Source organism: Phacochoerus africanus, chromosome 3 (assembly GCF_016906955.1).
Source record: "Phacochoerus africanus isolate WHEZ1 chromosome 3, ROS_Pafr_v1, whole genome shotgun sequence".
Classification (NCBI taxonomy): domain Eukaryota; kingdom Metazoa; phylum Chordata; class Mammalia; order Artiodactyla; family Suidae; genus Phacochoerus; species Phacochoerus africanus.
In genome coordinates this window covers 200,598,693-200,620,871 of record NC_062546.1, presented here as the reverse complement: position 1 = coordinate 200,620,871, position 22,179 = coordinate 200,598,693, and the positions used below count along the sequence as shown (strand labels likewise).

The 22,179-nt window shown below is 49.2% G+C and overlaps 1 protein-coding gene across 1 annotated transcript in view; it reads right to left on the bottom strand.

The window, feature by feature from the left end:
• Window positions 1-12,756: 12,756 nt before the first annotated feature.
• Window positions 12,757-22,179, bottom strand: part of SH3BP4 (SH3 domain binding protein 4) — a 103,300-nt gene continuing 93,877 nt past the window's right edge. Inside the window, exon 7 of the mRNA XM_047773830.1 lies at window positions 12,757-13,154. Coding sequence (XP_047629786.1) covers window positions 13,139-13,154 — 16 coding nt within the window. The 3' untranslated portion in view covers window positions 12,757-13,138. The remainder of the gene's footprint in view (window positions 13,155-22,179) is intronic.

Here is a 22,179-nt window from a genome sequence, read left to right as displayed (position 1 = left end):
TTATATGTGCAAGTGTGTGTGTATCTGTGTCTGTGTCTATATCCTCCCCTTAGATTTTTTGCTATTTGGAAGTTGCAGGTCTCCTGATGCTTCTCTTAAATACTTGAAATAAAGACCTTGTCTTTTATAACCACGGATACCACTACTGCACCCAAGAAGTTTACCTTTAATGTAATAATATCCTCTAATGTTCAGTCCATAGTCAAACTGCCCCAATTATAGATTGTTTTCAAATCCGGGATTCAATCAAGAGCACAAATTGCATTCAGCTGTCACCGCTCTTGCACCTTCTCTCATTTAAAGGAGCCACTGTTTTCTTGTCTTTCATGACGGATATTTTTGAAGCGACCAGGCTGGACCCTCCGCCCCCTCCTCACCAGGATCCCAAAGCTGGGGACATGGTTTTCTCGTGACGGGTTTGAGGATGGACGTTTTTGGCAGGAGTGTTGCATGGATGCGCGTGGAGCACGGCACCCCATCAGGCGACATGTGTGATGAACTTGAGTTTGTTCCATTCCTGGTGGAGTGGAGTTACCACTTCAAAATATCCGTTGTCCTTTAGTAAGTAACCTGCGAAGTGACATTTTGAGATGGCGTGAATATCCTGCTCCTCAGAAGCCTCTTACCTAGCGGTTTAGGCATCAGTTGTGAGCCTCACCTGAACAGGTTTTTACACAGGGGTCTACAAACTGGTGACTTTTCTAATTCTGTTGTTCATTCTCTATTAAGTAGCTGGCATTATTTCTTTAAAAAGACCAGTCCCCTTACCACTTTTTAAAAAGTATTATTTTAGATTCATAAATACTTTTTAAAAAATTCAATGTGTTATAATCAAAATTTTTTCACACCCAAATCCTTCCAAATTTGTTCAATGAGAGGCTATTTTCACATGCTCCAGCTGGTCTTCAGGCACCTCCCTCTTTCTGACACCAAGACAATCCAGGCTGGCCTGGTACTTTCCCTGCTCCAGGCCTGGAGTCAGTAATTTTTCCCTGTGGAGGAGAAAGGTCCTTAGAAACCAAACTCGGGGTACTCGGTGTGCTTACTGCAGCTGTGTCATTCTTTCCATATCTGCTCAATGGAAAGAGATTCAAAATATGTTTCTTAAAGAAAGGATGAGCTCATGCGGATGAGGTGTTTATTTCCAACCCAGCATCGGAATGTTTGTCCTGCCATTCCCACATCTCTCATGAGCTTACCTCCCGTCACTGCAGGAATCCGTGTTTTAAGAATCCTTGTTTCCAACATGTGTATCGACTCACTTGCCAAGTCCTGGAATACATGGGATGACTGCACCAATATCATTATTGAAAACAAACCTCAGTAAATTCAGCTTTTTTTTGGTGATTCTTTTGTCCTTAAGATATAGCCCACTGGAGGATGTACAATCTGAATACACTTTCCAAAAGTCACTTGAATTCGCTTCGTTTTCTATGTGGTTATGAGATCAACGTGATATACAGTTAGGTTCATCTGCTTCTGCTTGGAGTCAACTGTGTTTGATCCCAATGACAAAAGCCAAGGAAAATAGAAAAGAGAGTCACTTTATATAAAATATCCCTATAGCACCATGACGATGAAAGATATTATCCAGGAAATTAAAGTGCAAATTTTAATTTCAACTGAACAGAAGATATTTCTGGAGAGACGTGGTAACATAAGGTTGAGAGAACAGCTGTGTGCACTTTGTTTTTCCATCACTGCTCTTCCGTGCTGTCTTCAGAGCTGTACGGAAACTTCCTAAATAGTCACACCGTAAACAAGGGCAAAGATGAATCTGAGATGCAGGAGTGGGTCCTGAAAGACGATCATGGACCAAGCAAGAAAAAAATACTGGAGCTCCCTTCGTGGCTCAAAGGTTAATGACCCGACTAGCATCCACGAGGACATGGGTTCAATCCCTGGCCTTGATCAGTGGGTTAAGGGTCCGGCGTTGCCGTGAGCTGTGGTATAGACCGGCAGCTACAGCTCTGATTAGACCCCTAGCTTGGGACACTCCATATGCTGTAGGTGCAGCCCTAAAAGACAAAAAAGAAAAGAAAGAAAAGAAAAATACTGCCTGCAGAAGGCATACGCAAGCACCTAGTGATCTCAGTGGATGCAAAATAAAATAAATTAAAATAAACCCCAATATGCACTGGATATTAAGACTGGCCAGACCTTTTTTGGCCTGGTAAATAGGGTAGAAGTTACTGGCAAGATAGGGTCACAGTGAGGGTGGTCTGTATGAAACATCAATATTTCGGGTCATTTTTCACTGACCTACTGTGTCGTTTCATCATTTCTTCTGGAGACGCTGTGGCTGTTTGATTTACAAACTGTTCTGACCGAATGTTGGCAGCTCAGTGGCTACTTCGCATCTGTATTTTCCCAAAGTGTAACGCATGACATTAATTAAAATTTTGACTCTCATGTGAGTTCCAAGTTCCATAATTTTTAAACTCTGTGATCCGAATAATGCTGAGCTCCCCAAGGAGTTACTGTACATACAACAATAAAATTAAAATGTCAGATGTGAGTGAAATACGCTTTTCTGCCTTAATAAACAATGAATCCAAGCATGCGGTGAATTCAAATACCTTTCCCCCGTGCCTCTTCTGCAGGTTACCTAGCAAGGCCTCGATTCATCACCCTGGGTTTCCGTGGAAACCATTGATAAGATTTCAAAACACTTCAAAACAGAATGACTCCCTTCTCTGGAGATGTTTCCTTGGTTGCTTAGGAAACCTGTCTCTTATTTTGGCTCCGGAGTGGAGGCAACGGGGAGATCCCCGTGCCAGGAGCTAAACGGTATCTGGGAATTCTTGAAAGGAGGGTCAGCCCGGAGCGAGGGCAACCTCAAATACTTCCAGCCCTCCACCCACTGGATTTCGTTCTCCACCCTCCTTTCCAGAGGCGCCAGGCCCAGGATGAGAGCGCTCTCTGCACGGAAGGCCGTGGCCTGCATTCCTCAGCATCCTCGCCCCGTTAGAGACTTCGGGGAAAGGTGGAAGCAGTGCAGTGTGTAGGGTCGTGGGTCCCTCGTCTTGGTTTCTTGCTGTTATCAAGAGAATTAGAAACCAAGCCTGCACAGCCAGGTCCCACCCTCTCCTGCTCCAGCGCAGAAGCTGTGGTTCCGGGGAAGGGTCTGGGTGGGAGGCAGGGAGTGGGTAATACCACAGAGAGCGCACGAACGCGGGCCCAGAGGGGGGCTACATCCATCACCCCCAATCTCGTCCCTTCCAGCCGGGGTCCCTGCCCCCCAGCTCCCCAGGGAGCAGAGGGAGCTCAGCACTGAGATCAAGGTCAGCCTCTTCCCCGATCTGGTCAGAAGGTGCCTCGGGCTGCAGGGGGCCCAGTGGGGAGCAGGTGTCCCTTGGGGATGGGGACAAGCGGGCACAGGGAGGGAGCTGTGGGTGGCCTGTGGGTGTCCAGGAGTGGGCATGACTGAGCAGTGGGCCAGGGTGGGCCGAGGCTAGAGGGAAGGAGGTCCAGCAGACCCCATGGCTGGAGGCTCCACGGGGGAGGGGAGGGGGGGGCCAGGAATAATGTTACAGAAGGAGTCGGAAGTGTCCGTTTCCAGCCACGGGGTGAAAAGCCTCCTCACAAACACAAAAATCCACTTTACAGAGAAAGCACGATGATTTTCAGGAAAGTAAAAACCATGTCAGGCTCAATTTGGACCGATGGGTTTGACCCAGGGTGAGGCTTGGTCCGTGGCTGCGGGCCTGGGAGGGCGGAGGAGGGCTCTGGGAGCCTGGCCGCCCTGGGGTGTGCACAGGGTGACCCCGACATGACAGACACGGGCAGGGTGGCCCGGGGAGCGGGGGACACTGGGTGTGGGAGGCGGCCTCTGCACGAGGCCTGAGGTCACGTGAATGGATCCTCACCCTGGACAAGGAAGGAGGACCCTCTGGGTGCAGCACCGTGGGTGGGGGGCGGCTGGACACCCAGCGTCTGCAGCTCAGGTGTGTGGAGGAGGGGACACAGAGAGCCTGGTGGTCCCTCTGCAGATGGCGGGGAATGAACGGCTGCTAAATGTGCCCCCCTGGGGGAAGTGGGGTGTCTTCCTTCCCCAGGAGAAGGGGGACAAGGGCCGGGCTGGGAGGGATAACACTTCACGGGAGGGGCTGTGAACTTGCAGAGTTTCGGGAGCTACGGCAAGGCTCCTGCGTGAGCGCGGGCGGGGGACGAGGGACGAGGGCGAGGGCCGTGGTGAGGCCCCAGTTAACACCTGGCTCCCCGCGCTTCTCTTATTGGAGACCAAACCTCATCAGGTGGAACAAGGAGCCTCCAAGGCTTGGCTGGGAAAGGAGAAGCCGTCCCCCCAGCCCCTCTGCCCCGTGCCCTCCCCCACTCCCCACCCACCTTCTCTGGGTCTCACCCTGACTCCCCTCCTCAAGGGTGTCCCTCCTGAGTCTCCCTTGCTCCTGTAGCATCAGGGTTTTTTGTCAACACGCCCGCAGCATGAGGATGTTCCCAGTTCCCAGGGCCAGGGATCGAACCTGTGCCACAGCAGTGACAACGCAGGATCCTTAACCTCTAGGCCACCAGGGAACTCCGACAGCCCAGCCTCTGGAAAGCACTGTCTCGCAGGGTCCTACACCTTCTCTCCTCCCATATCCACACTCTCTTTCCTTGCTCCCCAGCCTCGGGTGCTCAGAACGGGATTACTCACTGTCCTGACCCTGGCCGCCCCTCGTGGTCCATCTAAGGGGGACTCACGTCTGTTTATTTACTGACTAGCTTTAAGCACCTGAGAACTCAGCACCCAAAGGAAAGCTGGCACGTTGACAATGACCCACATGTGGCCACAGGGATTTCTTCCCCTGCCCGTCTCCTGGCTTCTGTCACGGAAGCTTATCCTCCTGTGGAAAGTAACATAATGTCTCTTCTATCAAAGGAAATCTAGGAGTTCCCATCGTGGCGCAGTGGTTAACAAATCCGACTAGGAACCATGAGGTTGCAGGTTCGATCCCTGGCCTTGCTCAGTGGGTTAAGGATCCGGCGTCGCCGTGAGCTGTGGTGTAGGTCGCAGATGCAGCTCGGATCCTACGTTGCTGTGGCTCTGGTGTAGACTGGTGGCTACAGCTCCGATTAGACCCCTAGCCTGGGAACCTCCATATGCTGCAGGAGCAGCCCTAGAAAAGGCAAAAGGACCAAAAAAGGTGACTCCATTTCGTTCAGGTTTCAGCTGAAACGCTCTCCTGCGACCCCCTCCTCTTTCCCTCTTCTCCCAGGAACAATCTGTTTCAATGAGCAGCCCCCCCCCCCCCGCCTTCCCCCTCCCCCAGAAGAATGTGCGCCCTGCCCTGACCCCCTGCGTAAGGGATAAACAGGGAGGGGCTTGGCTTCCCCTGTGTGCTGTGTGAGCACCCGTGCCCTTCTGCAGAAGGAAAGAGCCTGGTCCGGATCTCCCGTGTTCATGGGTCTCACTTTCTGACACTGACGATTCGAGCCATGTCCCCAACACGCCCCTGAACCCTGGGTCCATCTTTCTCTCCCCTCTGTGTCGTTTTATCACTTTTCTGGGTAATAGAACGAAGAGGCCAGCTCTCCCCTGGCTCTGGCACGAGGCTCTTCCCACGTCTTTGCTGAGGGCCCAGGGCTGCAGTGAAGATCCCTTTTAAAACTAATCCATGATATGTATTTACTTATTTTTGCTTTTTAGGGCTGCACCAGCAGCATGTGGAAGTTCCCAGGCGAGGGGGCTGAATCGGAGCTGCAGCTGCCAGCCTACACCACAGCCACAGCAACGTGGGACCAGAGCCGCATCTTCGACGGACACCACAGCTCCAGGCAATGCTGGATCCTTAACCCACTGAGAGAGGCCAGGAATTGAACCTGCATCCTCATGGATGCTAGTCGTGTTTGTTACTGCTGAGTCACGGTGGGAACTCCTGATTTTTGTTTTTTAATTGAAGCGTAGTTGATTTACAACGTTGTGTTCATTTCATGTGTACAGCAAAGTGATTCAGTTATACATACATATCTATTTTTTTCCTGATTCCTTTCCCTTGTAGGTTATTATGAAATATTAAGTATAGTTCTTACAAGGACCATTCCTGTACAAGTTTCCTGTTGTGGGTCAGCACCATCTCTTGGGTTTGTCCTCTCTCTCTCTCTTTTTTTTTTTTTTTTTTGTCTTTTTAGGGCCACAGCTGCAGCATATGGAGGTTTCCAGGCTAGGGGTCAAATCAGAGCTACATCTGCCGGCCTACACCACAGCCACAGCAATGTAGGATTCGAGCCGAGTCTGTGACCTACACCGCAGCTCAGGGCAACGCCGGATCCTTAACCCACTGAGTGAGGCCAGGGATTGAACCCACGTCCTCATGGATACCAGTCAGTTTCGTTAACCTCCGAGCCACCATGGGAACTTCGCTCTCTTTTCAAATGACTTTATCCAGCACCATCATCAGGGCACACGAGTCTGTCTGCCTCAGGAAATGCACGCCCCCGTTCCTGCGGACCCCACTGCCATCAGGTAGGGGGTCGCTGGGTCCACTGCATGGCCGTGGCTGTCACTTGTCAGCTTCGTTCCCGCATGACTCGCCGGGGATGCAAAGAGCACCACCAGGAGTGTGCTGATGACCCAGCTTCCTTCGAGTTCAGATTCACAATCGCTTTCTTTCTGCACCATCACTGATGCTTGAAAGCGAGTGTAAAGCCAGCGAATGGCTAAGCAGGGACCATCCGCCCACCTCACTGATGAGGCACGGATCCAGTGCGGCTGTGGCCGTGGTGTAGGCGGGCAGCTGCAGCTCCAATTCCACCCCTAGCCTGGGAACTTCCACATGCCGTGGGTGCAGCCATAAAGGGGCGGAGGGGGGAAAGGAAACCAGTGCCTCTACATTGCTCTTCCAAAGAGGAAATAAACATGTACTGTGCATGATTAGTGAGAATCCTGTGTCTGTCATTTTGCTGGGTTTTAAGGTATAAATAATGTCCCCTTGGGGACCTTTTTAAGAGAGGTGTCTGGGATCCAGGGCCAGTCGGGGAAAAAAATCCTGACTTAGCATTCCGAACTCACAGTATCCCCCTGTGTGCTCCCTGAGGTCCATCCCTATGCCCTGCACCATTCCAGCAGGGACTCTGCATTGGAGTCCCCTCAACTCAGTAGATGACGAAAACTGGTTAAAAAAAAAAAAAAGAAGAATACTCCAAATTCCAAAACACATCCTTGACCCAGAACGTGCAGCTGGAGAGTCTCCCATGGGAGGGAAGGGGAAAGGCCTGCCATGTAGGTGTTCTACATGCTTCTGGGTGGGGCCTGGGGGAGGCAGGGGGCAACAGCAGGCCTTGTATCCTTCTTTCCTACAAAGTTCCTCAGGGGATTTTCAACATTTTTCATGAAGATACCTGGATTACTAAAAAGATTTTTTGCATAGTTTTCCTTTGAAAAATCTTTCGGAGAAACATTCTTTTGGTAGCAGCTCCTGGTAGCCCTGAGGGCAGCAATCACCGCCCTCTCTGTTACTGTTTAGTAGGGACAGGGCTCCCAAGGGCCAGACTGACCTCGGCTCACCCCAGGATGCAGACAGACTGGGGCACGTCTCTCTGGTCTCTGGGTGGACACCATCAAGGTGACGTTTGCTGAGAGCCTTTGGAACTTCAGGGGAACTCATCCGAAGGGGATGGAGAGGGAAGAGGGTGGCCCCAAGGTGCCTTGGAAGGGAGGGGCCATTGTGATCAGGACAGGGTCCGTTCTACAAACTGTCCAGGGCCTGGCCCACCCAGACTCATGCCTGTGGCCTAGCAAGAGGATCTGGACAATAAAAAATGAGCAGGAAAGAACACACTTAATGTTTGAGTACACTCCCCCATTCTGCAGTATGGACCGAGGCACAGGAAGGATGTGGGGTTGGTGGCTTGGCATCCTGTCCATGGAGGTTTTCCCCTGTGACCTTGGCAGCTTGCTTGTGGGTACACCGGTGGCTTCAAAGACACTGCTGACCTCGCCTTTCAGGGCTGTGAGCTGGAATCAGGCCCTGACATGTCCTATACACCCATGGCCTGGAATGCAGCGACAATTCCTAGGAGCTGTGCATGGAATGATTTCTGCTTCAAGCCATCTAACGGGCTCGAGGGGAAGAGGGCAAAGCAAGGAATAGACCAGAGATGGTCCAGACCCAGTGAGGGGTCTTGGCAAAGAGGTGGGGAGATGAATCATGGAGGATTCCCTTGACTTAAAAAATTAAGTGACACGTAGCACTGACCAACTGAAACAGAGGGCTCCCATTTCTCAGCTATCTCACACTGGCAAAGATATTTTAAAATGATCATCCCACGGGACAGCTAAAACCATTAGGTGAAAACTTGTTGGGCTGACAACAGCTGATTCCTCTCACCCGTCTTAATGTCCCCAAAGATGGGGCAGCCAGATATCACAGAGCTCCTGAAACTCTGTAATAGGAAGTTAATAGCCCTACCTGTGAAGTATTGTTGTCTGCAGCTTGAACCTGAACCCAAATGAGCCCTCTAGACCTAACTGCCCATTCACAGGAAATACGAAGTTGAGAAGAAATTTAATTAATGCCTCAATGAATCAGCCAGCCAAAGCCAGAAGTGAGACATTCTCTTGGGCAAATGACCTGGAAAATGATCAGATGGTTTCCAGCAAATAACTGGCATGGAAACCCAGAGGAGGGGGAGGTAAAACTCTCAAGATTACAAAAGAATTACGAGTTGGGTTAGCCGGAAGCAAAGGCTCGAGCCAATGAACCATAAAGGGCCTTCTGAGACAATCAGGAAAAACTGAAGACAGATTGGTTATGAGGCAGTATACAGAAATTATTGCCAATCTCTTGGCTGTAATAATGATATGATGTGTGTATGTTTAAGCTCGGATCATGTATTTGTTAGCCATGAACACTGGAGTATTTATGAGGGAAATGACAGATTATCTGAGATTTGTTTTTAAGGCTCCAGATTTTTTTTTTTTTTAATTTAAGAGGTCAAATGAAAACAAAGAATAGAATTTGTGTTATTGTTGAAATGAGTGATGGGTACTGGGAGTTCATCCTATCCCTCTCTATACTTTTGTGTATGTGTGAGATATTTTCCTATTAAAAGATAAAAACAAATTCCTCTGGGTTGGTAGAGGTGTGGGAAGTTTTGATTTCATAGATTGCCTTGCCCAGCTTATCCATTTCCTTCGGGTTTTATCTTCGATTTCTCTCTTCACGATGTTCTTATTTTCCTTAAAATTCTTACGTATATTTATAGCAACTGTTCTAAAGACCTTCTGGGCTAAATCCATCATTTCTCCATCATCTGCATCACTTTCAGGTCTCTCTCTGTGACTGATTTTTATCCTGCGGATGTGTCACATTTTCTCATACCTTCGTGTGTCTAGTAAATTTGGATTGAATATTGGCCATTGTGCATTGAACAGTGGACAATATGAGACTTTGTCCAATATTGTGCGTATTGCATTGTTGACTATCCAGATCTTTTTGGTCTTCGTTTAAATAGTTTTACAGGGTTTGGGGGGCAGGCAGTTAAATTATTTTTGAAACAGAGTGACCTTTTTGAATCTCATTGTTAATTTTTTTTTTATTTGGCTGTACCTTTTTTGGCTGGATCCTTAAGCAGCTGAGCCACAGGGGAACTCCAGTTTTTTAATGACATGTTTAGAGCAGCCTTTATTCCTGAGCTGTTCTGACTAACACATGCCCTGTGTGTGTTCTTTTCTGAGTGCCCTGGACATTCAGCGAGGTCTCTCCACTTGACTGGTTGGAACTGTGTGAACTCTAGAAATTGTTAACCTTGCAAATCCCCAACAGTTGTTCTTTCCCCGACCTTGGAGTGGGACTGAGTTCTATGCATGCACAGTGTAATTTTCACCCAAAGACTCAAGGACCCTGAAGGACAACCTCTCAAAGAGCATTTTTTCTGGGTCACTCATTTTATCCCAGTGCTCTGGAATAAACTCTGGCCTCCTTGGCCTCTCTGAAGGCCAGTCCCTGATCTGGAGCTCAGTGAGTCCTCCGTGATCTGCATGGATTCTCTCTCCCTGGGCTGTGGTCTGGATTTCCTCCCCGTGGGAATCTGGGGTGAAGGTGGCCTTCGTCTCATTTGTTTTCCTTCTCTCAAGATCCTGCCCTGACCCACCGACCTTGGTCCAGTGTCTGAAAACGGCTGTTTCCTCTTTTTAGTCCAGTTCCCTCATCGTGTCTGGTAGATAAGCAAGTCCAGGACGGGTTATACCTCATGGCTAAGAAGCAAGAGTCCAACTTTACGACTTAAAAAAAAAAAAAATCATTTAACCAGTGCAGAAGTTTCTTCTACTAAATGAACCAAGGCGGAAATGAGGTCTAGACAAAAATATCATCAGGGTTTTATGGCCAGTATGAGAGACACTGAAGGAAGAAGTGAACATGACTCATTATTTCTTTATGTGTCACCTTTGCGGGAGGAAAAAAAAAGTGGGAAAAAAACAGAACAACAATAAACCAGAATAGGAGACAGAACCAAGTCCTATAGGCCTGAAGGACTTTGAAAGGAATTAGATCCTGAGTATGAATAATGAAAAAGCTCACTGTTTAAAAAAAAAACAAAACAAAAGCAGGAGTTCCCTCCACAGGGCAGTGGGTGAAGAATCGGACTGCAGTGGCCTGGGTCACTGCAGAGGTGTGGGTTTGAACCTTGGGCTTGGGCTATGGGTGAAAAGCATCTGGTGTAGGTCACAGCTGTGGCTCAGATTCAGTCCCTGGCCTGAGAACTTCCATGTGGCATGGGTGTGGCCATAAAATTAAACCCAAAACCCAACCAACCAAGCAACCAAACAAAAAAACCCTAGAAGAATCCTTGGTCCACCAGCCACTGACCACCGATAAGTCTTGAGGACATGGTCGACCACCCGCATGAAACAGTATCTGGCTTCAATTCATTACAAACCTGCATCGATCTCCGTGGCGCCCACAGAGGGCTTGGCGTTTTTCACATACTCACAGTACGTGAGCAGGGAGAAGCTGGTGCAGCATCACTTACTGTTAAGAGCATGAATTCAAAGCAAATGAGCCTGTTGGGGAGCAGTAACCAAGGCTGGAGGTGGGGGCAATGAAACCCCACAAGGTTCTCTTAAGGAAGCTGCCAGCCCTCCTCCCTCCCAGGCCCTCAGGTCCAGGGCAAGGCAGGTTTCTCTAAGGACGGGGGGAGGGGCTGGCCTGCCGAAGGTCACATCCAATCTTCCAGGCTGGAAGCAGGTGTTCTAGCATGCGGTTCAGGCCAGGGGTTTCTAGCCAGCCATGGCCACATCCCCAGCATTCGGATATGGGATATGGGATATGGGATATGGGATATGGGATATGGGATATGGGATATGTCTCCTCCTCAGGGATTTCCCCTTGTAGCACAGAGAATCAGATTTGTTTTTATAGGCCTGCACCCGTGGCATATGGAGGTTTCCAGGCAAGCAGTCCAATCAGAGGTGTAGCCGCTGACCTATACCACAGCCACAGCAACGCAGGATCTGAGCTGCGTCTGTGATCTACACTGCATCTCACGGCAACACCAGATCCTTAACCCACTGAGCGGGGCCAGGGATCGAACCCCCGTCCTCATGGATACTAGTCGGGTTCATCTCCGCTGCACTGCAGTGGGAACTCCCGAGAATCGAATGTTTCCCCGAATGTGAAACAACTTACAGGAAGTGGGTCATTGTTTGGTCTGCCTTCACTAAACACTGGATATGTCTGGATACCTCGGGAGGCAAAGGCAGCAACGGAAAATAGCTGTTGCAGAGCAACAAGCCAGCAAGAGCAGTTAAAGGGTGTAAGTTTTTCTGGAAGATCAAAAGGAACCTCGGCCGAGCCACTGGTCTAGGGCAGCCCTTTATTTTGACCAAGATGAGCTGTCATGCCGCAGGCAACAGTATCCCAACCAGGCTCCTGCAGGCAATTTTCTGAAAGCTGCCATCGAGTCCGATCTCCGGGTATAAAATGGGTCTACAAAATATGATGGCGGGTTTGTTCTTAGGCAATTCCAGGCACAAGAGAAGATGCTGCCTGAAGGCAATGTTAAAAACGGTGAAGGAGCAGTAAGTTGGCTGCCTGAGTTTCCCCACGTGAAGGAAATTCTTGCTCTAGGACTGGCGGTGGCTGGTGTCTGCGCTTGGGTACAATCAAAGCACCCAGCCAAGTGAATCCTGTGCGTAGCTCCAATTCCGAGCTCGTAGGGTTGTCAGATCAGACCATCCATGTGACGACGTGGGGGCTCAGCAATGCGACTCAACATTCCCCCTCTCCTCCGCTCCCCTCCCCTCCTCCCCAGCACCCCCCTTCCCCCCCTTCCCCCACAAATGTTTATTGTGCAGCCAGGGGAGCAGTGATGAGCAGAGCCCAGAGTCTTCTGGGAGGCAGACGTCAAGGAAACAAGGTTATTGAAGATGGTATAATTACACAGTGAGATCAGTTCTCGGGAGCAAAGGGTCATGGGTCTAACACAGGAATCCACCTCGGCCAGGGATCGGATCAGAGGGTGTCCCTGGGAAGTGCTGGGGAGAAGGTCCCCAGGGAGGGGCAGAAAGGAGGCCATGGATGGAGGAAGCCACCTCCAAGGAGGTGACAGGTGACCAAGAGCAGCATCCGGAGATGGTTTGTCGGATGTTTTTTTTTTTTTTTCCTCTTTTCAGGGTTGCACATATGGGAGCTCCCAGCCTAGGGGTCGAATCTGAACTGCAGCTGCTGCCCATAGCAATGCAGTGGGTTAACGCCCCATCTGCATTAACCCACTGAGCAAGGCCAGGGTTCGAACCCGCGTCCTCAAGGATACTAGTTGGGTTCTTAACCTGCTGAACCACCACGGGAACCTGTGATTTGTCAGGTCGTACATGAGCCCCTCCTGCTCATCTTGTCCTCCAAGAGGCCTCCCTCTGCTGCCAGATGGTCTCACGCGGGCTGACAAGACTCGGCCAGAGAAGAGAATTCTGGCTGCCTCTGATCCGAGGGACCTGAGCATCACAAGGAGGGGCTGCCGGGACCCCATTCCTCCTGTGGGGGCTGACTTCAGCCACGGCACTGAGAGCGCCTGCCTTTTGCACTGGGTGTCTCTTCAGTTTTGTCTGCAGCTCCCACGGGGATGCTTGAGAGTCACGAGCTGTGGCAGAGGCTTCAACACACTCTAAAGAAGCGGACTGTGTGTGAAATCCACCTCCTTAAAATAGTCGAGAGCTGTGATAAACAAAGACGACTTATGTTAAAGAAACACGGATTTAAACGAATCCTTAGACACTAAAGGGAAGGACTGATATTTTCCCCAAATGACAGCTTTTGAAGCACCTGACGGTTACTCCTTTGGGTGTGGAGAAAACATAAATCAGAGGTACTTAGGAAGATTTAAAATATAGCATCATGTGTAACCGTGAAAAAGAAGCTATGATCTGAGTTCATCCTCAAATAATCTCTCTAAGGGGCTGAGCAAATATCTGTGTATTTTAGAGTCTTCTCTTTTGGCAACTAAGAAAATCTTACTTATCTTCTTAAGCCGTGGGTATTTCTGTGAGGCTCCAGTCAATATTTTTTTCCTCCTGTGTTAGCTATTGGTCCAGACGAATCTATGCTGTTTAGGACACCCACGATGCTGTCACGACAGGATGGAAGATTTAGGACCAGACTTTGCAGTAGCATTACTTTAAAATACAAGGTTTTCACATTAAAACTTTGGAGTTACTACGAAGAAAATGGAAGCTTTCCAAGGGAAAGAATGCTTTTTTCATTTTTATTTTTTTAATCTTTTTAGGACCGCACCCACGGCAGGTGGAGGTTCCCAGGCGAGGGGTCGAATCGGAGCTGCATCTGCCAGCCTACACCACAGTCATAGCAATGCAAGATCCGAGCTGCTTCTGTGACCTACACCGCAGCTCACGGCAATGTCGGATCCTCAACCCACTGAGTGAAGGCAGGGGCCGAACCTCAGGGATGCTAGTCGGATTCGTTTGTGCTGAGCCACAATGGGAGCGCCAAGAGAATGCTTTTAAGTTTATATTCAGATTTAGTTTCTGGTAAAGTGGTAGCACGAGTTAATGGGTTCTTGGCCTTTGAAGAAACACCACATTGCAAATATTTCTTATTGAAACATCCCCTAAAACCTTCTAAAGAAGAAGGTAACGTCGTCACCAAGAGATTCTCTGAAGTTTAATGAGTGCAGCTGCACTGCGGATGGTTTGGGTGGCTTGTGAGAGGGATGGGCCATGTGTTTTGCTTTTTCCTTTTACAGCCACAGCTGTGGTATTTGCAAGTTCCCAGCCTAGGGCTTGAATTGGAGCCGCAGCTGCCAGCTTACACCACAGGCACAGCAATGCCAGATCCGAGCCTCATCTGCAACCTACACCATAGCTCAGGGCAATGCCATTGAGCGAGGGCAGGGATCAAACCTGCATCCTCATGGATACGAGTCAGATTCTTAACCCACTGAGCCACAGCGGGAACTCCCCAGAGGGATGGACGATGGTAGGCGTGGTCCCAGGAGGCTGGCTGTTACCAGACATGGAGAATGCTTTTAGTTAGAATTCAAGACAAAAATCACAATAATAAGAAGTCAGTATTATTTCTTTATTAGACTCGAATTCTGTTTCAGTGGGAATCTGCTGCTTCCCTGGGCAGTCACGCTCTGCACATTTGAACACCTGTTTAGTCATTCTGTCCAAGCTGCTACATCTCATCCGGCTTCCTCCTTCCATCGGAATGCTCGGCAGGTGACCCAGGTCATGGCCTGCCCCAGCCCCAGGCCCTGGGTCCTAGCTAGGAGAAACCCACCCTTGCTGGCTGGCATCAGGTGGCGTGTAGGAAAAGAGCTCAGCGAAAAAGCTTCCTTGTTTTCCCTCCCGCTGTGAAGAAGGTGAGCCAGGCTCGCGGAATTTTTTGTTGCTGATAGAGGGGCCCTGGGAGAGTCTGAGCTGAATCAGGACTTGGCTGCATCAGGCATAGTTGGCTGCTTCATTTCTTCTTTTCTTGTATGTCGGTTTTATTAAAACACATTCTTCATTATGTTTACAAACCTAATACGTGCAACTCAGACACCTTAACCTCGTGCCCCGTGTGCCTTATAGCGTGATAAAACCGACAAAGAAATGCGTTCTGCTTTCATCAGGAATTGTTTTACCACGTCCCAGCTGTACTAATGCATTTTTATTGGAGGTGCTTTTGACTAGCTTCAAATCATATCATGTTCATCTTTGATTCTAACGGCACTAAGAAATGCAGGTCTGGAAGTCACGGCTTCTGGCTGTCCTTTTCACAATGACGGTATTAGGCCCGTTTTCAGGCCCAATTAACCAAATAATCCATGCCTGCCGGCTCATGGCAGAAAAATAGGTCCAGACACACGTGGTCCTGTGTGCGGGGACTCCACTGGGGGTGGCACAGTTGCACAGGCTGCACGGGCCCCTATTTCTCTGTCTTAATAGGATTTCTAGTTGGTTTAGCGCTCATAACGCTCCCTGTGCCAGGCTCCCTTACAGCCAGGGGCCGGGGGCAGGGAGGGCGGAGTGGGGGAGGAGGAGTGAGGGGAGGGGTGGGAGGCGGGCTGAGGGGAGGAGGGGCGGGAAGGTGGAGGACAGTGTGGCTGTGGGACAATGAAACACAGTGGAATCTACTGGGTGCCTTTGCCCGGAAGGTTCTGGTTTCCCTGTAAAAAGAGACAGACCTCACCAGCAGACCCCATGCCCCTGGCCCGCTCCCATTCTTGCGGCCTGGAAAATGGACCTGGCACCCGGAGACGTGGGACAAAGCCTCAGCCGAAGGGGGGCCGTGCAGGGAGATGAAAGGCTGGTGCTTGGAGCCTGTGCATCAGCCCGGACCCGGCACGCAGCCTGGACCCCGGGTCAGGTGAGAGATGGAAGCCGTTCCTGGCCAGGTTTCGGCTGCATTCAGCCAAACACAGAGCTGGCAGATCAGCAGAACGATGGATGTCATACGTGTGATATGCAGAGACGAGGCTGCTGGAAGCATCTGGGCGGAGTGTGCCCTGGGCACCGCAGGCTGTGTTTGACCAGGGCCAGTGTGCTGGGCCCTCCCACCTACGAGCCCCTCTCTGCTGCGCACTAATACTGTGGATAGGAGAGGCTTTTCTACGGACCTTGCCTTTTTCATATAGACTTTAGGTTGGCGGTTGTTCCACTTCGGGGGATTATGAACCTGTACGAGAATTTATAAAAAAAAACTCTGGACATCCTCTTTAGAAGATGCACAGACCAAAGTAAATAAGAAATTAGCACCCTGTTTGAGGCTTTCAGAGAGCTCCCTAAAACCCAAGGGAGCTTTCGTTCTAGGCATCAAATCCATTTTAATTATCTGCTTATCTATGCCCATTCTGCTGATTAACATTATGCAGATTAGGTCCTTGCTGGATTTTTAATTTTGCAAATTGGGCTATTCGTTCTACTCCTTGGATACTTACAGCCACTTCTAAATTACTCTCATTTCATAAATTATTATCTACAGCAAAAAAAAAAAAATAGAATTATGAAAGTATCACTGGTACAGAGTAGGAAATCAAATGGCACAAAAAGATACACCATCGAAAGTGGATCCTTTCCCCAAATGCAGATCTGCAAGCCCCAGCAACCCGTGAGCAAGCTTCCCGGGTGTCATTTCAGAAATCCCCTGAGTGCAACCCCGTCAGGGAGATTTTATATTTTTTTCACTATATCTTGGCCAACCTTTCACATCAATTATCACAGATCAGATCTGCTCATTCCTTTTCATGGTTGAGTAGTATTCCATTGGGTAACCGTGCTGTGATTTATTTAAACCACTCAGTACTGACAGGCATTTATGTCGAGGCAAATTTTATTCTATTTTATTTATTTGTAATTTCTATTTTAATTTTTTGTCTTTTCAGGGCCGCCCCTGCCGCATATGGAGGTTCCCAGGCTATGGGTCGAATTGGAGCTGTAGCCGCTGGCCTATACCACAGGCACAGCAGTGCCAAATCTGAAACCCACTGAGCCAGGCCAGGGATTGAACCTGTGAGCCTCCATTTCCTTCTCTTGCTGGGGTTTTGACTCACCGGAAGACATCCACTGAGTATGGCAGGAATGGGCTGTGGCATGAACCTTAGAGCCAGGATGCCCGGTTTTGAATCTCAGCACACATTCATAGCTGTGTGACCTTGGGAAAGTTACTTAACCTCTCTGGGCCTCAGTTTTTCATTTGTAAATGTGGATAATAATTTGACCAATCTGCCAGGGATGTCAAGAGGCTTGGATGAGTTAAAATCTCTAAAGGGAAGTTCCCGTTGTGGCTCAGCAGTAATGAACCTACTTAGTATCCATGAGGACACAGGTTCGATCTCTGGGCTCACTCGGTGGGTTAAGGATCTGGTATCACCATGCACAGTGGGATAGGTCTTAGATGTGGCTTGGATCCTGCAGTGCTATGGCTGTGGTGTAGGCCAGAGTCTAAAGCTCCGATTCGACCCCTAGGCTGGGAACTTCCATATGCATGGGTGCGGCCCTAAAAAGAAAAAGGAAAAAAAATCTCCAAAGTTCTTAGGACTGTGACACAGAGAAAGTGCTAGATAATTGTTGGCGGTTACCTGTCTAGGTGACCTTGGAAGAAAACGGAGGGGTCGGTGGCTTCTGCGGTGGTGGTGGAGGCCAAGGTAAGGAACCTCTGGAGGCTGTCTCAGAGGCCTCCTTACCTCTGGCACAGAGGTACACCTGTGCGCGCTCACACACGCATGCCCCCTTGTGTGCAACACCCACAGGACCCCTCCACACACACCGCCCAGCGCGTCCGCGGCCTGTTGAGGCAGCACTGGTGGGCAGGAGGTATCTCTGCAAAGTCCTCCTGGGAACAAGCATTGACCAAATGAGAGCCGTGCACCGACCTGCGCAGGAAGCAGCTGGAAATGCCAGCAGACGTGGACACGGGCTCCCAAATCCAGACCACCAGGCCTGGCCTGTGGGAAACGCAGTCTTCAGCGGGGTTAGGAATCACTACCACTAGTGACTAGGAGGCCCGAGGAGGCACAGGGCAGGGGGCAAGGGTGCCCGTTCCTCCCAGGGCCGACAGGCCAAGGAGCCCCAGTGACATCGTTTGTATCAGAGAAAGCTCCCGGGAGATAACGACCTGGATGTTAATTAAGATTCAGCAGGAGGTGGCTCAATGAGCAAAAGCCAGGAAGCCCAGGCGAGGCCGAGAGGCTGTTGAAGTATTTCGAAAAAGCAAAAAGGAATCCACACCCAGCCCCTCCTACTCAGAAAGGGAAATCATTTGCATGTCTTTTCTGTCTAGTCTTTTTCCATAAAATTGAAAATCCAGCTGGCCCTCACACACCAGGGCCCTTAAGAATCAGAAAGGAAGCTGCTAAAATGCAGATTTCCTGGGCCCCACAGCACTAACTCAAAAGGCCCAGGAAGGCCTTGGAATCCTCATTCCCAATACACTTCCTCCTGGTAAGGCCCAGTCAGGTGGTCCATAGACTACACTTAAAAAATCAGACGAGGAATTCCCATTGTGGCTCAGTGGAAACCAATCTGACTAGCATCCAAGAGGACGCGGGTTCAATCCCTGGCCTTGCTCAGTGGGTTAAGGATCCAGCATTGCCGCGCACGCTATGGTGTAGGTTGCAGAGGAGGCTTGGATCCCAAGTTGCTGTGGCTCTGGCGTAGGCCTGCAGGTATAGCTCTGATTTGACCCCTAGCCTGGGAACCTCCCTATGTGGCCCTAAAAAGACAAACAAACAAAAAGTAAGTCAGGCAAGTGGTCAAAGCCATTACATTTTAAAAAATGACCTTAAGTAGTTGAATTCTTTCATTTTCTCCAGATTACTAATACCCACTTCACTTCCTTTCAGAGCTGCAGATAGAAAATATATGGGAGTCCCGAGTAATAAGGATATTTTAACTAGAGCTCTGTTCTGATCTGATTGATCTGCAAAATATCCAAACAAGAGTAAATATTATAAACATTAGAATAATGCGAAGTACATATTATATTTTGAAGGCATTCGGATTTCTTATTTTGTTTGTTTGGGTTTTCCCTCTTTTCTTCTCTTTGGAGAGCCTGGCCAGAGGTTTGCCAATCTTGTTGACCATTTCAAAGAACAAGTTCTTGGTTTTACTGATTTTTCTATTGTTTTTTAAAATCTCTATTTTATTTATTTTCCCTCTGATCTTTATTATTTCCTTCTTTCTGCTGACTTTAAGTTTTGTTTTTTCTTCTTTTTCTAATTCTTTCAAGTGGTAGGTTAGGTTTTTTATTTGAGAGTTTTCTTGTTTTTTGAGGAAGGCCTGTATTGCTATGAACCTCCCTCTGAGAACTGCTTTTGCTGCATCCTACAGACTTCAATTGAAGGCATCTTTGAGAATAATGATACTAATAAAACACCTTGTGTGAAGTACATGAAAACTGTGCAAAACCTCTCATTTAGGGACAGAGTGCTGTCTGATATATCAAAAGTGTCCAATAATACTTTCAGCAGAATTTTCAAATATGTTGCATGTCACAGACAGAAAATGGCATCGCTTTTACTTGGGCATGAATTTCAGCATGTGAAACCCATTTATTCTGGTTTTGATAGTTTGGGATATCCTGTGAGTGTCATTGTGACAGCAGCCATCAGGACATTTTTATGTACCTTGTGCAAACTTAATACTTGAAAAATGATTGCTGTCTCCCATGTCCTAGGAAAAATACATAAATCTCCAAGGTCTGTGTAAATGACTTCTAACTAGGGGAAGCGCCTTGAACGCCTCTGTACACATTGTGTACTTTTTCTGCCTTTAATTTCTCAACTTATCTATCACATACAAAATGCGATAATTAGACTATATAAAGGTGTTTGGCCACATGCCTTGCATAACTGGAATCTGACTATTCAGAGAGATTTTTAACACATAATTGTTTTCCTACTAAGGTCCTGGTTGCAGCAAGAATACGCTTTCATACAGCGCTTCCAGATACACACACAAGGTTGTGTCTGTATATTTCAGTGTTACACATCATTAAGCTGACTTTGTTAGCATGGATTTGACTGTAAAGTCTTCATTTGGCAGATGATGTTCTAACCAGTCTCGGGGGCAGAAAAGAAAGTGACTCTGTTCTCTGGATGGCTTCTCTTCTAAGTGAGAAGGACGGCCCTGTGGTTCCCCAGAGTTGCTAGGCAACCACCTTGCCTGCTTTACCCAGGTGTCAGGTCATGGTCCAGGGAGGTTTGTGACACCGGGACAGCTCCCTTGAGGCTGCAGATGGTTGCCGAGTGCACCCACCTCTGTTATGCTAACCTAGGTGTGATCATCCACACCTTGAGTGTGATTTTGTACTTGGAGTGTAGAGAAATATGTCGATGTGTGAAAAATAAAGCCAACGCCTTTTTTTTTTTTTTTCTGCCCGGAAGTGTGAGCTTTAGCTGAGCTAAACATATGCAATGTTATAGTGGGAAGACCGGGGAAGTAGACGTAGAACTTTCTAGAAAAAAGTCCAAAATGGATTCCCTACAAAACTTACATTTGATTTTTAAAAATCACTACTGTTACACGCCCATGTCCCAGGTGTGTACTTGGCCTCCATTCTCCTAAATGCATTCATCAGCAGCGGTCCCCGGGAAGCTGTCCATTCTAGGGTCACTGGGAAGCTGTCCCTTCTAGGGGCCATTCATCCGAGACTGTATTGAGTGTGAATCTGAGTTTCTTGACCGTGACGTGGGCACTGTGACATCTTCCTTGCCCAGTTTACAGTCAGTGGAACAAAATAAGCAAAGGCATGGTTCTGACACAGACAGACTTGGGTTGTAGTTGTGCTCGTGGCAGAGGGCTGGTAACGTGGGTTTGCATTTTCTGGGTTAGGAAGCGTGTCCTCAAGAGGAGGACACACTGACCATCCGGAAAGAACGCTGAAGCCACGAGCCCACTGAGGAGGGTGGAGTGGGTAGAAGGAGCTGCAAGAGCAAAGAGCCGAGGAAACTGATTGCTGCATCTTACGCGTCCACTCCACCCAACAATCGGAGTCTGGAGGCGCATGGGGTCTGTCACCAGCCAGCATCGTACTTTACCCAGAAAGGCGGGAAAACCACTCCTCCGACGTCCTGACACCGTCACTCACCCAGCTAAAGGCAACAAAGGGCTTCATCTTGGGATCAGGAACAGTGCTTTGTTCTCCCCCAATTTATTTTTTCAAGAACCCCACCCCCCACCCCCGTGCGTTGTTTTTATTCCTGCTTGGTGGGAACAGGTGGCAGCTTATAACCCGTGTGCTGGCATCTGGGAAACATCCCTTCATCAGCTCTCAACAAGGACCACACAAGGTGGGGGTTCAACCGTCCTGTTTCCCTAGGGCCATTCTGGTGGCCAAGTGGAGAAGGAGCTGAGACGAGGCTGGAGCTGCAGGGACGGGAAGGGCTGAGGGTGGCCAGGACTAGGGTGCGGCCCCTGAGAGACGGGAGTGAGGGCCGGCGACTCAGAAGCTGAACAGTCAACGGGACGGGTGTGGGTGTGGGTATGGGGGAGGGAGCGCTGTCGAGGATGTCCAGGTGTCCATGTGTCTGCTCCAGTTTCTCACTGCGCTCCCCACCCTTTTTTTTTTTTTTTTTTGCTTTTTAGGGCTGCACTCGCAGCATATGGAAGTTCCCAGACTAGGGGTCCAATCGGAGCTACAGCTGCTGGTCTACACCACAGCCACAGCAATGGGGATCTGAGCTGCATCTGTGACCTACACCACAGCTCAGGGCAATGCCGGATCCCCGACCCACTGAGCGAGGCCAGGGATCGAACCAGCATCCTCAGGGATCCTAGCTGGACTCATTTCTGCTGCACCACGATGGGACCTCCCTCCCTGGCCTTTTTGATCTAAAATCTTTCAGTGCTGCCTTCCATCTTTCTGTTTGGAGCCAAAGTCCCAAGTCTGTTGGGAGCCAAAGCCAAACTGATCGCTCTTGACTGACTACCCCCCACCTCCCCCAAAAATCTATGTCCTCTGCAGCTCCTGGAGTTAAGAACCCTGAGTCTTACTCCCTAGTTTCCACAAGTAGACCCTGGGGATGCAGAGAACTGGGGCTGTAAATTTCTTTTTTCACCATTAAAAAAATTGTGGTGAGGGAGTTTCTGCTGTGTCCCAGCAGGTTAAGAAATCCAACTAGTATCCATGAGGACTGAGGGTTCGATCCCTGGCCTCACTCAGTGGATTAAGGATCCGGTGTTGCTGTGGCTGTGGTGCAGGCTGGCAGCTGCAGCTCAGAGTCAACCCATGGCCCGGG